We start from the raw sequence: 17,633 nt of genomic DNA on the forward strand, positions 1-17,633 counted from the left end.
TGATCTCGGGTTGGGTGAGGGCTTATTTTTTGCGTGCCGAGTTGACGTATTTAATAATACCACTTTTGTGCAGATACGTTCTTTTGATCGCCTGTTATTGCATTTTAATGCAATGTCGCAGCGACCAAAAAACGTAATTTTGGCGTTTTGATTTTTTTTCTCGCTACACTATTTAGCAATCAGATTAATCCTTTTTTTATTGATAGATTGAGCGATTCTGAACCCGGCGATACCAAATATGTGTAGGTTTGATTTTTTTTTTATTGTTTTATTTTGATCGGGGCAAAGGGGGGTGATTTGAACTTTTATGTTTTTTTATTTTTTTTAAATTTTGAAAAACACTTTTAAATTTTGGCATGTTTCAATAGCCTCCACTTTGACAGCGGCATTTATCTAGTTAATGGGCGCGGGCGATCATGATTCCGCTCACGCCCATTGCGCATACATGTCAGCTGTTGAAAACAGCTGACATGTCGCGGCTTTGAGGTGGGCTCACCGCCGGAGCCCACCTCAAAGCAGGGGATACTGCCGGCTGATGTACTATCCCGTCAGCTGGCAGAAAGGGGTTAAAGATAGGCTGCGAGGCTGGATAAATTGTTCTTGCTGCTTGTAGTATTCCCGGTACAATTGTGAATACCCAACGCGTTTCAAATGCTACAACGTTCTTAGTCCTGGTACAGAAGCAGTGGCATGCTTTCCGAGCTTCCCTACTGACTCGATTCATTTTAGAAGGGGGAGCTGGATAATTTCGTTAATTTGGTCATTAAACATGCCCATACAGGGATTGGAATACACATTAAAAAAGGGAGAGGGAAGGGGAGAGAGGAATAGATATATGTGGCAAAATATTGCTGTGAAAAGAAAAATGGAGAAATACATGTAAAATAAAAGATGGTGTTCTTGACCAGGAGAAGACAGCAATATTGCAAAAATAAGAGTATTAGTCCAAATGCAATGAAGAATGAAATATCTCGGCATTGCATGATTTGCAGCTGCTAGACAGTCTAAACACATGTGGGGATTCCCTAACAAACAGGCAACCCCCACATGTATTCAGGCTATCTAGCAGCCGCAAATCACGCAGCTGCAGCGACACAAACTAAATCTCTGAGCATGCCCAAAATACTTGGAGATCACCCGAGAAAGCTCTGAAATCTCGAGTAACGAGTATACTCGCTCATCACTAGTGGAGATCTGAACGCTATGTATTCCACATGATATAAGAAGCCAGTGAATGAAGGTGGTGCTCCCTGAATGGGGAAATAAAAAATAATAGCAGTCCACAAAAAAAGAGAAGGTGGCACTCATCATGAAAAAACACCAGCTGCATCTGCTCTCTCTGTTGTGAATTCTGCTCTTGGGCTCCCTCCGGTGGTTGTAAGTGGTAGCGCTGCTGTCTCTGAATCACAGCATTTATCAGGTGTTTTCACTTTTTGCAATTTGGACAGGGCTATTTAGTCTTGCTTCACCCTTTAGTCAGTGCCAGTTGTCCATTGTTCCTGGAGGATTCACATCCCTGCCTGGTCTCTTCTGCTTTGCAGTTCTTTTCAACAAAGATAAGTTCTGGCCTTGATTTTGCTGTCCACATGCTGTGGTCTTATTGTTCAGTTATTTTCTATGTTTTGTCTTGTCCAGCTTGGTCTGTATAAGGATTTGTTTAGCCAAGCTGGTATCTCTGGAGATGCAGATATACCCTCCATGTCTTTAGTTAGCTGTGGAGTTTTTGTATTTTCTGTGGTGGATATTTTCTAGTGTTTTAATACTGACCGCATAGTACTCTGTCCTTTCCTTTTCTATTTAGCTAGAAGTGGCCTCCTTTGCTAAATTCTCATTTCAGTCTGTGTATGTTTTTTCCCTCTCCTCTCACAGTCAATATTTGTGGGGGGCTGCTTGTTCTTTGGGGATTTTCTCTGAGGCAAGATAGTTTTCCCTTTTCAATCTTTAGGGGTAATTAGTCCTCCGGCTGTGTCGAGATGTCTAGGGAGCGCTAGGTACATTCCACGGCTACTTCTAGTTGCGGTGTTAGGTTCAGGGTCTGCGGTCAGTACAGGTACCACCTTCTCCAGAGTACGTCCCATGCTGCTCTTAGGCCACCAGATCATAACAGTACAACTGGCCAACAACGAGTTAACCGCATCTCAGAAGAAGGGAAGGAAAGTGCTGAGCCATTTTTTTTTCTGTAGTCGGTTGTGTTTTTTTTTCTCTTCCCTCTTTGCCTCTGGGTGGCTCAGGAGTTCGGCGCTGGTATGAATGTTCAGGGATTGGCTTCTCGTGTGGATCAACTTGCTGCTAGAGTACAGGGTATTTCCGATTATATCGTTCAGACTCCAGTTTTAAAGCCTAGAATTCCAACTCCTGATTTGTTTTTTGGGGATAGGTCCAAATTTCTGAGCTTTAAAAATAACTGTAAACTGTTTTTTTCTCTGAAACCCCGTTCCTCTGGTGATCCCATCCAGCAGGTTAAAATTATTATATCTCTGCTGCGTGGTGACCCCCAGGATTGGGCATTTGCCCTGGAACCTGGGAATCCGGCGTTGTTAATGTAGACACCTTTTTTAAGGCGCTTGGGTTATTGTATGATGAACCAAATTCAGTAGATCATGCTGAGAAGACCTTGTTGGCCCTGTCTCAGGGTCAAGAAGCGGCAGAATCATATTGCCAGAAGATTAGAAAATGGTCTGTACTGACTAAATGGAATGAGTATGCCTTGGCGGCAATCTTCAGAAAGGGGGGGTTCCCCACGCCTGCTGGTCTGAGTGATTCTATGTCTCTGGCCATGCAGATTGATCGGCGCTTGCGCTAGCGCAGAGTTGTGCACACTATGGCATTGTCTTCCGAGCGGAGTCCTGAGCCTATGCAGTGTGATAGGATTGTGTCTAGAGCTGAACGACAAGGATTCAGACGTCAGAATAGGTTGTGTTTTTACTGCGGCGATTCTGCTCATGTTATTTCTGATTGTCCTAAGCGTCCCAAGAGAATCGCTAGTTCTGTTACCATCAGTACTGTACAACCTAAATTTCTGTTATCTGTGACCCTGATCTGCTCATTATTGTCATTTTCTGTCATGGTATTTGTGGATTCAGGCGCCGCTCTAAATTTAATGGACTTAGAATTTGCCAGACGTTGTGGTTTCCCCTTGCAGCCTTTGCAGAGTCCTATTCCTTTGAGGGGCATTGATGCTACACCGTTGGCTAAAAATAAACCTCAGTTTTGGACACAGCTGACCATGTGCATGGCGCCAGCCCATCAGGAAGATTGTCGTTTTCTGGTGTTGCATAATTTGAATGATGCTATTGTGCTGGGTTTCCCATGGTTACAGGTGCATAATCCGGTATTAGATTGGAAATCTATGTCTGTGACTAGTTGGGGTTGTCAGGGGGTTCATGGTGACGTTCCTGTGATGTCAATTGCCTCCTCCCCCTCTTCTGAAATTCCTGAGTTTTTGTCAGATTTCCAGGATGTATTCAATGAGCCCAAGTCCAGTTCCCTTCCACCGCATAGAAACTGTGATTGTGCTATTGACTTGATTCCAGGCTGTAAGTTCCCTAAATGCCGACTTTTCAACCTGTCTGTGCCAGAACATACCGCCATGCGGAGCCATGTGAAGGAGTCCTTGGAGAAGGGGCATATTCGGCCATCTTCTTCACCATTGGGAGCAGGTTTTTTCTTTGTTGCCAAAAAAGATGGCTCCTTGAGACCCTGTATTGATTATCGCCTCTTGAATAAGATCACGGTCAAATTCCAATACCCTTTGCCTTTGCTTTCTGATCTGTTTGCTAGGATTAAGGGGGCTGGTTGGTTTACTAAGATTGACCTTCGAGGGGCATATAATCTGGTTCGTATTAAGCAGGGGGACGAATGGAAAACTGAGTTTAATACGCCCGAAGGCCATTTTGAATACCTTGTGATGCCATTCGGACTCTCTAATGCTCCATCTGTGTTTCAGTCCTTCATGCATGATATATTTCGGAATTATCTTGATAAATTCATGATTGTATATTTGGATGATATTTTGATTTTTTCAGATGATTGGGAGTCTCATGTGAAACAAGTCAGAAAGGTATTTCAGATCCTTCGTGATAATGCCTTGTTTGTGAAGGGGTCTAAGTGCCTCTTTGGAGTACAGAAGATTTATTTTTTGGGCTTCATTTTTTCTCCCTCATCTATAGAAATGGATCCGGTTAAGGTTCAGGCCATTCATGATTGGATCCAGCCTACATCCGTGAAGACCCTTCAGAAATTTTTGGGCTTTGCTAATTTTTATCGCCGTTTCATTGCCAACTTCTCCAGTGTGGTTAAACCCCTGACCGATTTGACGAAGAAAGGCGCTGATGTTACGAATTGGTCCTCTTCGGCTGTTTCTGCCTTTCAGGAGCTTAAACGCCGATTTACTTCTGCCCCTGTGTTGCGTCAGCCGGATGTTTCTCTTCCTTTTCAGGTTGAGGTTGACGCTTCTGAGATTGGGGCAGGGGCCGTTTTGTCTCCGAGGAATTCTGATGGTTCCTTGATGAAACCGTGTGCCTTCTTTTCTCGAATGTTTTCGCCTGCGGAACGCAATTATGATGTCGGCAATCGGGAGTTGTTGGCTATGAAGTGGGCATTTGAGGAGTGGCGACATTGGCTTGAGGGGGCCAAGCACCGTATTGTGGTCTTGACCGATCATAAGAATCTGATTTATCTCGAGTCTGCCAAACGGCTGAATTCTAGACAGGCCCAATGGTCCCTGTTTTTCTCCCGTTTTGATTTTGTGGTCTCGTATCTTCCGGGTTCTAAGAATGTTAAGGCTGATGCCCTCTCTAGGAGCTTTTGCCTGATTGTCCTGGGGTCCTTGAGCCGGTCGGTATTCTGAAGGAAGGGGTGATTCTTTCTGCCATCTCCCCTGATTTACGACGGGTTCTTCAGAAATTTCAGGCTGATAAACCTGACCGCTGTCCAGTGGGGAAATTGTTTGTTCCTGACAGATGGACTAGTAAAGTGATTTCGGAGGTTCATTGTTCTGTGTTGGCCGGTCATCCTGGGATTTTTGGTACCAGAGATTTGGTTGGTAGGTCCTTTTGGTGGCCTTCTTTGTCACGGGATGTGCGTTCTTTTGTGCAGTCCTGTGGGACTTGTGCGCGGGCCAAGCCTTGCTGTTCCCGCGCTAGTGGGTTGCTTTTGCCTTTGCCGGTCCCTGAGAGGCCTTGGACGCATATTTCTATGGATTTTATTTCGGATCTTCCGGTTTCCCAGAGGATGTCAGTTATCTGGGTGTTTGTGACTGGTTTTCTAAGATGGTTCATTTGGTACCTTTGCCTAAGTTGCCTTCCTCTTCTGATTTGGTTCCGTTGTTTTTTCAGCATGTGGTTCATTTGCATGGCATTCCGGAGAACATTGTGTCCGATAGAGGTTCCCAGTATGTTTCTAGGTTTTGGCGGGCCTTTTGTGCTAGGCTGGGCATTGATTTGTCTTTTTATTCCGCATTTCATCCTCAGACAAATGGCCAAACCGAGCGAACTAATCAGACTTTGGAAACTTATTTGAGATGCTTTGTGTCTGCTGATCAGGATGATTGGGTGGCTTTCTTGCCATTGGCCGAGTTTGCCCTTAATAATCGGGCTAGTTCTGCTACCTTGGTTTCACCCTTCTTTTGTAACTCTGGTTTTCATCCTCGTTTTTCTTCAGGGCAGGTTGAGCCTTCTGATTGTCCTGGGGTGGACTCTGTGGTTGACAGGTTGCAGCAAATTTGGGCTCATGTTGTTGACAATTTGGTGTTGTCTCAGGAAGGGGCTCAGCGTTTTGCTAACCGTCGTTGCTGTGTTGGTTCCCGGCTTCGGGTTGGGGATTTGGTCTGGTTGTCTTCCCGTCATGTCCCTATGAAGGTTTCTTCCCCTAAGTTTAAGCCTCGGTTTATTGGCCCTTATAGGATTTCTGAGATTATCAATCCAGTGTCTTTTTGTTTGGCCCTTCCAGCCTCTTTTTCCATCCATAATGTTTTTCATAGATCTTTGTTGCGAAAATATGTGGTGCCCGTTGTTCCCTCTGTTGATCCTCCTGCCCCGGTGTTGATTGATGGGGAGTTGGAGTATGTGGTTGAGAAGATTTTGGATTCTCGTTTTTCGAGGCGGAGGCTTCAGTATCTTGTCAAATGGAAGGGTTACGGCCAGGAGGATAATTCTTGGGTTGTTGCCTCCGATGTTCATGCTGATGATTTGGTTCGTGCCTTTCATTTGGCTTGTCCGGATCGGCCTGGGGGCTCTGGTGAGGGTTCGGTGACCCCTCCTCAAGGGGGGGTACTGTTGTGAATTCTGCTCTTGGGCTCCCTCCGGTGGTTGTAAGTGGTAGCGCTGCTGTCTCTGAATCACAGCATTTATCAGGTGTTTTCACTTTTTGCAATTTGGACAGGGCTATTTAGTCTTGCTTCACCCTTTAGTCAGTGCCAGTTGTCCATTGTTCCTGGATGATTCACATCCCTGCCTGGTCTCTTCTGCTTTGCAGTTCTTTTCAACAAAGATAAGTTCTGGCCTTGATTTTGCTGTCCACATGCTGTGGTCTTATTGTTCAGTTATATTCCATGTTTTGTCTTGTCCAGCTTGGTCTGTATAAGGATTTGTTTAGCCAAGCTGGTATCTCTGGAGATGCAGATATACCCTTCATGTCTTTAGTTAGCTGTGGAGTTTTTGTATTTTCTGTGGTGGATATTTTCTAGTGTTTTAATACTGACCGCATAGTACTCTGTCCTTTCCTTTCTATTTAGCTAGAAGTGGCCTCCTTTGCTAAATTCTCATTTCAGTCTGTGTATGTTTTTTCCCTCTCCTCTCACAGTCAATATTTGTGGGGGGCTGCCTGTTCTTTGGGGATTTTCTCTGAGGCAAGATAGTTTTCCCTTTTCTATCTCTAGGGGTAATTAGTCCTCCGGCTGTGTCGAGATGTCTAGGGAGCGCTAGGTACATTCCACAGCTACTTCTAGTTGCGGTGTTAGGTTCAGGGTCTGCGGTCAGTACAGGTACCACCTTCTCCAGAGTACGTCCCATGCTGCTCTTAGGCCACCAGATCATAACAGCTCTCCCTGCCTGCATATGTAAGGAGATGGACATATGGCCCATATTCCCCCTTCAAGAAACAAGTGTTATGTTGTTTAATGTGAATTGTGATGTGTGATAATAATTTTGATAATGTGAATTGCTTGACAGTAGGAATAGCAAGAGTTAATGTTTTGGACTGGCCCAGAGTGGGACAGGATAAACAGAAGGGAAAGAGACAGTTTCCTGTTGAGAAGACAGATAGGGCCCAGAGTGTATAGAGAAGAGACCTAAGATCCAGTGTGAGCAGTGCTGCATTTCTTGGGTGTCCCTAGAAGTGAGAGGAGACCAGGAGAAAGAGATAGTGTGATCTGGAGAGGAAACGAGGAAGAGTGATTTATTGGAGACGAGTCCTGGGAAAGGACACCTAGCAGTATGGCCCAAAGTTTATAACTCCTAAAGGTAACGTGCTTAAACAGGACGGAGTATGACAAACGAAGAGAATGCCCGGTGGGAGTTCCAGAGTGTCAGAAACAGAGAAGATAAGTACCGGCCATACTGGAACCGTAGTTCCCCAGATTAGAAAGAAGATGCTGAACCACGGGTTGAGTAAAGGACTCTTGCTAGTCGAACTGTAGTATTGAGCTGAATTGTGGTGAGGCACTGAGGAATAGTGAAGACAGAGAAGACGTAAAGCGAAAAGGAACGGATTGAATTTGTGTGAGGAAAATTTTACCAATAATAAAGGAAACATTTTAGAAGATATGTACCCCCTATCTGCTGTATATAATCCTTCCCAAGTTCATGTTCAGTAAAAAGTATATTTTGAACTGGTGGTCTCCCTCCTTGAACTGTCAAACATCTGGTCCTGGCCAAACAATATCGGTTACATACGGCCTTAATGGGCGTAGCGCCCTCACAGCACAAGTCCACACACCCAGCCAAGACCACCAACTTCAAGCAATGTGCTGGGGCGAAAGAATCGAGTACCGCACCAATGGCTTCCCCACCGCATTACACGTTTTAAAGGACCTGAATAAAAGAAGTGTTTTTACGTGGAGAGTGCCGTTTTATCTTTTTTTTTGTGGAATAAAAGAGTATTAGGGAACAATATAGAATAAATGGGTGTGACATGTAGGAATAGAATCAGAGTGTGGAGATTAAAAATGAAAAGATGGGAAGTTATTGATCGCACTGACTGGTGGAGCCATGGATAATCCTGTGCAGAGGAGTATATGGAGCGAGGGGTACACAATAGATTAGAGAGAAGAATAAGATAAGTAAGAGAAAAGGAGAAAAAAGTAGAACAAATAGTTAGGATGGAAGGTGGAGTAGTGGAAAAGAAAGCAGAGAGAAGTGGGACTTTGGTTTGAGTAGAGAGAACACTATTTTGTGTGGATAAGCCAGTACCAGTATTGGAGAACTTTCTAATACTGGCTTATCTACACAAAATAGTGTTCTCTCTACTCAAACCTATGTTTACCTGCTCCCTTTACACAAGTAATTTTCAATTTACATTTACTAGTGAGAATCAGACATTGTATTGAAATTGTGATTCAACAGAAGAATAAAAACTAAAATAAATGACCTGGACAAAAATGAGGGAAGACTTCACTTAATATTTTGTTGCCCAACCTTTCGAGGCAAACAAACGTTTTCTGTAACTCTCAGTGAGACTTCAGCCCCCGTACACATATATTTCACTACTTGTGAGCAAACTTCAGAAGTGTCCAATGCTTTGCTCTTAACCATTCTTGGATGTGCTTAGCTGTGTTTTGCTGGAGGACTCATGATCTGTGACTCAGAACAAGCTTTCTCACAATGGGCAGTACATTTCGCTACAGAATGACTTGATATTTCACTGTACCCTGCACAGATGCAGTAAAGCAGCTGCAAAACATAACCAAGCCTCCTCCATGTTTCACAATAGGTGCAATGTTCTTTTCATTTTTGTATCTGTGAACATTGATCTTATTGAATTGCCAAAAGACATCCTCCCATAACCTTTGCAGCTTGTCCGTATGCATTTGGAAAACTGAACAACTCCATAAGAAAGAACATCAGTTGTAAGTCACTATCTGTAACTGTACTGTAATCTCTTACATGTTCTACAGGACTGGTATCTACCACATGTCGGTAATATCAGTGTTGGTCTTTGCATAGAGATTTATTTCCAGTAACTGCACGGTCATCTGCTGAGGTTCCCCCATACCCACAACTAGGGTGCACCACTGAAGTTGTAATTAGGGTGATCTAGTTAAAGGCCCACTCAGATGTCTTGCCCCCTTAATTGTCATTAATTTTCCTCTTGCACGCACATCCAGCGAGGTTGGCTACAGTCCTTTAAAGAGGTTTTCTGGTCCAAATCTATGTGACTGCAGACTTATGAATCCCCCCCAAGCACATGAACTGTGCGCTGCGGGGATTGCCTGTTTCCGAGCTGAGAATGGAGGGTATGTATGAGTTATACATACTTCCGGACAGTGGGGATGGCCTTGCTTTCATACTCTTGTATAGCGCTCCAAGTGTATGAAGCGTGGCCAAGCCCACTAGACAGGCCCTGGCCAGAAGTATGTATAACACTTACATACCTTCTAGCCCTGGCTCAGAAATACCCAAAGCAAACAGTGCGTGCACTGGGAGTAATTAATAAGTCTGCAGTCACACAGAGAGACTGCAGACTTATTGATTTGCACTGGACAACCTCTAAATTTTGAATCTTATAGGCAACTGTAGTAACAGGAACATCAAGCTGTTTGGAGATGCTCTTTATAGCCTTTAACTTTAATATGTTGGTCTATAATTTTCTTTCTAATCTCTGGAGACAACTCTCTCCTTAGCTTTCTTTGGTGTCTGTTCAGTGTGGTACACAACATGAATCCAAACAGCACACGGACTACTTTTAAACCTTTAAATAGGCAGACTGAATGATTACCAGTTTGATAAGGGTTTGTCCTGAAGAAGGGGTCCTGTGTGACCTTGAAATGTGTTGACTGCTAAACCTGTTCAGAATAAATGATTTGAAAGAATTAAGCCGACATCCTGGATCTTTCAACAGCACAGGTTTGACACGTATTTTCCTCCACTTGTTGAATCTCTTCCTCGGTCCATGGACCTGGATTCTGCTGCAGCTGATTTAATTTGTTGTCCATGTTTCTATCTTGCAACCCCATCAAGTGAGTAAGCACCCGGTTGGTTTCTCAGATAAGACCCTATTGTGCTTGTGTTTGCTTCCCAGTTTTCTACGCTATTCGCAGACACCTGTGATGCTAATTACAGGACACATCTTAGGGTACCGTCACACATTGAAATTTTCATCGCTGCGACGGCACGATCCGTGACGTCGCAGCGATCGTATGAATATCGCTCCAGCGTCGTAGACTGCGGTCACACGTTGCAATCACGGCGCTGGAGCGATGCCGAAGTCCCCGGGTAACCAGGGTAAACATCGGGTAACTAAGCGCAGGGCCGCGCTTAGTAACCCGATGTTTACCCTGGTTACAAGCGTAAACGTAAAAAAACAAACCGTACATGCTCACCCGTCGGTGTCCTTCAGGTCCCTTGCCGTCTGCTTCCTGCTCTGAGTGCAGCCGTACAGTGAGAGCAGATCGCAGCACCGCTGTGATCTGCTCTCACTTTCCGGCCGGCACTCAGAGCAGGAAGCAGACGGCAAGGGACCTGAAGGACACCGACGGGTGAGCATGTACGGTTTGTTTTTTTACGTTTACGCTTGTAACCAGGGTAAACATCGGGTTACTAAGCGCGGCCCTGCGCTTAGTTACCCGATGTTTACCCTGGTTACAAGCGAAGACATCGCTGGATCGCTGTCACACACAACGATCCAGCGATGTCAGCGGGTGATCAAGCGACGAAAGAAAGTTCCATACGATCTGCTACGACGTACGATTCTCAGCAGGATCCCTGATCGCTGCTGCGTGTCAGACACTGCGATATCGTAACGATATCGCTAGAACGTCACGAATCGTAACGTCGTAGCGATGGAAATTTCAATGTGTGACGGTACCCTTAGTTTAACCCGACCCTCGTATGGTCAAATTATTTTTAATACACATTTTACATTAAGCAAAAAGAGAAAGAAAAAGCACTCACGTATTATGTAATGCAGTAACAAGTATGGTTCTTTATTACAAATTGTTACTTTTCCTTCCTATAGCACAAACAAGTGGTAAACTTCTAATCTATGCATTAGAAATGGTAATGCTTTTTCTGTACAGTTTATCTTACCTTTTAGGAGTGTAATAAAGTGATAGATAAGTAAAATTAGTCAATTAGTAGTTTCTCTTCACAAAAATGACAGCTCTACTAAGTAAAAACTACAGTATTTCTCTTGAACCTTTTATTTTGTCAGGGAAAAAAATACACTGGTGACCATCTTATTCCATGTATTACAGACTTCATATGTGAAGACCCTGCAAACCAGCGGTGAATGGAAATTTTTTAACTTGAAAACCGGTAGTGTACCAAAACCACAAGGCAAAAACCACAAGTGTGATATTTTAATGTGGTTTTGCACTGCACAACTTATGCATGTGAACCATGTTGAAAACCACATGTTTCATTTGTAAAAGTCCCAAAGCCAAAACTGAGCAGGTTATCAGACAAGGTGCAGGACAAGTGATTACACTGGATACACTGTGTATTTAGCGCTGACTGTTCACAGCCCAAACCATATCCTGTTGACTGTAAACGAGCAGTCAAAATGGTATTTATCTGCAGATTATCACTATGGCTGTAGTTAAATACCATTTTGTCTTTGCAACAGGTTCTCATTAAATCATTATCCACATCATTTAACATTTCACATCCTAACTGGTTTGTCTATATTTATGGTCAGTCATCAAAAGCGTCAGATATAAAGTTAAGAGTCACAGTTTTACTAAAGTAAATCTGTATTCTTAGTTATTCCATAAAGTAACAATGCAGGGTCTACCACCACCATTATTCATTAGGGACCATTGCACTACACTAAACACTAAATCTACATTTTTCAAAGGAAAGAATCACTACCAGCCGCCTCATTCCAGTTTTTAAATATGTTTTGTTATTCATCAGGAAGCTTCTAAGAAAAACACATTACCAGCGGATGATAGAATTCTGTAATGACTCGCAATTCCATTTCCTAATGTAAAATGTGTATTCTCCTTACAGCTTTTCATGAAAAAATAAACATCAGCAATATGAGAATCGACCATTTCCCAGCCATCTCCATGCAAGTAAGGTTTACTAACTCACATCAGAAAAAAAACACGGTGCCAGAAATGGGTTTCCAATAGGCACAGTAGGCCAGTGCTTCTAGGGGACCCTAGGCTTTATAGAGCTTTTGATACTATTCAGTACCAAAAAGAAACCTGTTCACTAATTATTTGCCAAAACTGCGGGCAGCATGAACCATGGTTTGACCTCATCACTGCGGCCAAGCATGCGGTTCTTCTTGGAATCAATCACTCAAGTATTCCTGAGAAAATATTCTTCAAGGATCCAGCTGCGCAGTCCCCAGCAGGCACTTCCCAATGCTGGTCTAGGTGATTGACAGGTATCTCGCTATGGGAGAAACCTGTCAATCAACTGCAGCCATACTGGGGGCGGAGCCAGACTAATCTAGTCTCTCACTATGGTTCATCAGCCAGATCTTTAAACAATATTTTCTCTGAAACATCGGAGCAATAACTGGTTGCAGTCATCCAGGCCTTGGTTTATGATGCCTCCGGTTTTGGTGAGTCAGGTGACAGGTTCCCTTTAAATGAAGTTTTTGCTATTTAATGTGAGAGCAGCATAATAGAAGAATAAGAAGATTTATCCCTGTTAGATCTACATTAGACAAAACAGGTATTTTATGAAAGTATCAGTAAGTGATACATCCCTTCAATCAGACTTTTGCCCTATGTTATTACTGCTCACAGATTATATAGCAAAAACTGCTAACAGATTACATTTAAGCAGTATGCGAGAGGTAAAAAGGAGGCTACAAGCTCACCCCACTAATTTTATTTTATCATGTTCCAAGCATTTGAACAATAGAAGGTACATGACATGCAAAAACTGTGCTGCAATTGTGACAACAGTATCTCAGGATACATTTCAAGCTTTACTTTTAGATTTATGCTATGTAATTTTAACTACCGACTATACAGCCAGACTCTGGGGGATTGCTTGTAAATGCCAAAATGAAAGTTTGCATATTACTGGTGGTTTTACTGCTGGGTGGCCGATGAACTATGACAAAAATAAATTGTGCAGACCTTAAAGAAAGTACGTGTGTCTATATGACAAGTGCGATGTGGGTGTTCTAATCGTAATCAGTAAGAAGGATTTCACGCAGAGCAAAACATTACAGCACATGCAATATTTTGTTCTAATGAAAATAAGAATTCACAGTTTGTTGGCACTCGTAAAAGTGAAAATAAATCTCCTAAACGATCTTTAGAAATGTTCAATCTCTATAAAAGGAAAAACATAATTTTATACGGTTATTTGTTTTTTGCTTACAATCACTCCCTTAGGCTCACTGGATGAAATTATTCAGACGGCCAACCCTCCATCTATACAGCTATGGTTGCCAATGTTTTGTAAATTGACACAGTCAATAAAAAGCAAAACAGCGTTCGGCAGAAAAAAAGCACAGTCCATGAATTTTCCCCCCATCCTTGAAGTTTGTACTGCGCATGCGCAGTAGAAACAGGACCTGTCCCGGAAAAAAGAGTCACGGACACTGATGGGAGCTTGGAGGGTGGCTGTCCAGCAGCTGCGCTGTCAACGGAGCGGAGGCACGTCTGCATGTGGGACTCCATACAAGCGAAGCCAGACATGAATAGGAGTGCAGGCTGGCATCTTGCGGCTGACCTGCTGCTCATCATCGGCTGGCGATGATCGGGGACTTGGCGCACTACAGGTTGTCAAGGAGGCCTGATGCCAGCTCTGGGACCGGCCGAATCACCCATTAAACGGTTTCAAATACTCACTTATTCCCGTTCCATATTGTCAGTGCTCTGGGGTCCACTCTCCGATCTACTCAACGCCTGTGATTCTCTTTGACGTCTCAGTGCAGGCGTTGCGTTGACGTCACTCCAATGCAACCAATGCACTGAGACATCACAGAGAGTCAAGACACTGAGGAGACCTGAGCGGAGCAGCAGACACTTGAGGCTGGAGCAATGGCGGCGGGGAGCTGGAAGAGGTGAGTATTTGATTATTTATTTTTTGTAGCATAATATGAGGCCATTATAATGTATGGAGCATTATATGGGGGCCATTATTCTGTGTGGAGCAATACATGGGGCCACTATACTGCATGGAACAATATATGAGGCCATTAATTTGTATGGAGCAATATATGGGGCCATTATTCTGTAAGTAGCAATATATGGGGCCATTATTCTGTATGAAGCAATATATTGGGCCACTATACTGTATGGAGCAATATATGGGATTCATTATACTGTATGGAGTAATAAAGGGGGCTATTATATGTATGCTGTAAGTAGCATTATATGTGGTCATTATACCATATAGAGCATTATATGGTGTCATTATACGGTATGAAGCAATATATAGGGCCCATTATTTTGTATATAGCCTTATATGGGGTCATTATACTGTATGGAGCATTATATGGGGTCGTTATACTGTATGGAGCATTATATGGTGCTATTATACTGTATGGAGCAATATATGGGGCCATTATACTGTATGGGGCATTTATGGGGCCCATTCTGTATGGATCTCAGCACAGCTGCGGAGGAGATGGAGAAATTAATTTCTCCATCTCCTCTGCTACTGGCGTTGTCGGGAATCGCACTGCACGCAGGTAGTATCCAAATGCACTATTATATATATTACAGCGGCGCTAGTATACGAGGTATCCTATTGCTGCAAATCTAGACAGTAACCACAATGTTGTCAAAAAGAGATATAATTAGCGAGCATTAGATTTGCGCAAATGAAACCTAGAGGGGAATAGTGTTTTTCTTCCACAGTGTTACAAACGTAGTGCTGCTGGTTCAATGGGCATAGTGCAATCTATTCATAGATACTTGCAGTATTGATGTCTCTGTATTGTATTTTAAACTGTATTTTTACTGCCTTTCCTTTCACAGCAAACAACCGTGAGCAATACCCTCAGTAAAAGCACCTTTTTCTATTTAGGTCTCATCTAGTGTGTAATCGTTTTCTGGGGATTATACACTATTCCCCTCTAGGTTTCATTTTTGCAAATCTAATACTCGCTAATAGTATCCAAATGCAGTTCGATGTTTCACATGCACCTATAAGACTTATATGGTAGAGTGCGATCCGAATTCAGCATGCAATCGCAGCATCCGATCGGAGCAGGAAAAAAAAAAACGACATTGAAAATAGAAGCATAGGATTAAATTGGTACAACTGCAATCCGATTTTTTATCGGATTGCATTCATCCGATTTAATCGCACGTGGAAGGGAGTCCTAACTCGTGTTCTTATCATTGTATACAAGACAAATCATCAATCAGGTCTGTAAGAAACATGTAAGGATTAAAGGAGATGTCTGGTCTTAAACTACAATTACATTCTATGTGACTGCAGACTTATGAATGAGCACACTGCGCCCTGTGAGGATTCTCCAGTGTCTGCAGGTGGTCATGTGACGTCAATAAAACATCAGATCGCACTCGGCTGTCTTATACGGAAGTCTGACTGTGCCCTAATAGTCTATTTAACCAGTCTTCAATGGAAACTTTTTAATAGTGAGGAATTTGCATTATATGAATTCCATATTAGACATTAAAGAACTCACCGAATAACCCTCCGTTTTCTTTTGGCACCATTTCAATAAAGCATTTCTTTTTGAGCCTCCATATTCTCTGGCTAAGGCAGCCAATGGGTCTTTTCTTTCCACACTGAAATTGAAAAATAATTATAAAATACCAAAAATAAAGGTAATAATATAACTGCATACTACTTTTTTATACACAGATGTTGGAATTTGATGCACTCAGAGTACAATATAGTAATAAAAATTGATGCAAGATGTGCCGAACAAGTCTGATACATGTGGTTCTAATCTCTGGATCCCACAATACAGTGTCTAGTTTTGTAATGCATATTCCTCCTCTAGAACCCACACATACGTATGTTCAGAACAAAAGTTTCGCCTGACCCCATGTCAAATCCAGACAAAAAAATAAAAGGAGAGGTGGTCTTGCAGGGCTGCTCCTCTGCTGCATAGCAGTAGACAGAGGACCACAAGTCCATGACCACTTTGCAATTCCTTTCCTGCCTGGACACGGCACCTGGTGGCCTCTTAAACAGGCAAGACAAGGCATCTAACAAACAGTTTTAAAAATCTGGAAGATTAAAACAAAAAAACACAAAGACATGATGGTCTGGGTGCTAACTAGACGAGTTTCCTTGCTTATAGAAATGTATAGTACAAGCTCAGCATGTCAGGCATCACACAAAAGACTCCACTGTATTTCTAGGCTCTGACATTATCTATAGACTTTTTCAGGCCCTAATAACAAGGTGGTTTCAATGGAGTGGTAGGTCCCACTACCAACATACCCACCATTCTACAACGATCCAAGTCCAGAAAATAGCACTAGGCTATGTTCACACGTTGCGTTCTTTATGCATTTGTTTTTAATGCCAAGTTTAAGCTGCTTTACGCTAAGTTGCAAAACAAGGCACAACCCATGATATGGGATTGCACTGAAACAATTTGTTTATGTGACTTTCGCTGTCGGAGCCCATCTCAGTAAGGGGAATTCTCTACATAGATGGTTTGAATATAGTGTGCACATTTTTTGAGCAGCAGTCAAAAGCAGCTTCTAAAGCTAGGGTTTGAAACTGCACAGTAGCATAGTGTTTGGGAGAGAATGAAGTATAACGAGTCAATTAAATCTATTGAAAACAAATCATAAGAACTTTGGAATGCCTGAAAATTTAAAAATCAGTTAAAAAAAGTTCAATTACTTTGTAAACTCTTGGAATATACAATATGTCGAATACTTGCCTGCTACAGGCTTATAATATATAGATAGATAGTACCAGCAAGGACTTTTAAAGTGATGGCGGGATTTAAATGGAAAGTTAAGCTTATTTCTTTCATTTATAATGATCCCTGCTCTCTGCTAAATGTTGAAAAGGCCTATCTAATATATAAAGCTGAATGTGTGTATGTATGTATGTATGTGTGTATGTCCGGGATTGGCATCTGAACCGTCGCAGCTACAGCCACAACATTTTGCACAGTCACACGTCTGGACCCCGAGAGCGTCATAGGCTATATTGTGAGGTGAAATTTTAACCCCGCGCTTTCCAATTCACCAAACAATTTTGCCCCTATCTACATAATGGGGAAAAAGTGAAAGGAAAAGTGTTGGAGGCGTCGCAGCTACAGGCACAAAATTTTGCACAGTCACACGTCTGGACCCCGAGAGCATCAAAGCTATGTTGTGAGGTGAAATTTTAACCCCGCGCTTTCCAATTCACCAAACAATTTTGCCCCTATCTACATAATGGGGAAAAAATGAAAGGAAAAGTGTTGGAGGCAAATTAACAGCTGCCAGATGTGAACAAGGGGGACTTAAAGAATGAGAGCGATGGCGCCAAAGAGTATATACCGTACAGTTGCTAAGG

The 17,633-nt window shown here is 42.8% G+C and overlaps 1 protein-coding gene across 2 annotated transcripts in view; it reads right to left on the reverse strand.

Annotated features, from left to right (window-relative positions):
* Window positions 1-17,633, reverse strand: part of SPECC1 (sperm antigen with calponin homology and coiled-coil domains 1) — a 543,118-nt gene that overhangs the window by 79,548 nt on the left and 445,937 nt on the right. For both annotated transcript variants that reach the window (XM_077294264.1, XM_077294265.1), the window contains one exon: window positions 15,790-15,892. In XM_077294264.1, coding sequence (XP_077150379.1) covers window positions 15,790-15,892 — 103 coding nt within the window. The remainder of the gene's footprint in view (window positions 1-15,789; window positions 15,893-17,633) is intronic.

The sequence above is a fragment of the Ranitomeya variabilis genome, chromosome 3 (assembly GCF_051348905.1).
Source record: "Ranitomeya variabilis isolate aRanVar5 chromosome 3, aRanVar5.hap1, whole genome shotgun sequence".
Taxonomy (NCBI): Eukaryota; Metazoa; Chordata; class Amphibia; order Anura; family Dendrobatidae; genus Ranitomeya; species Ranitomeya variabilis.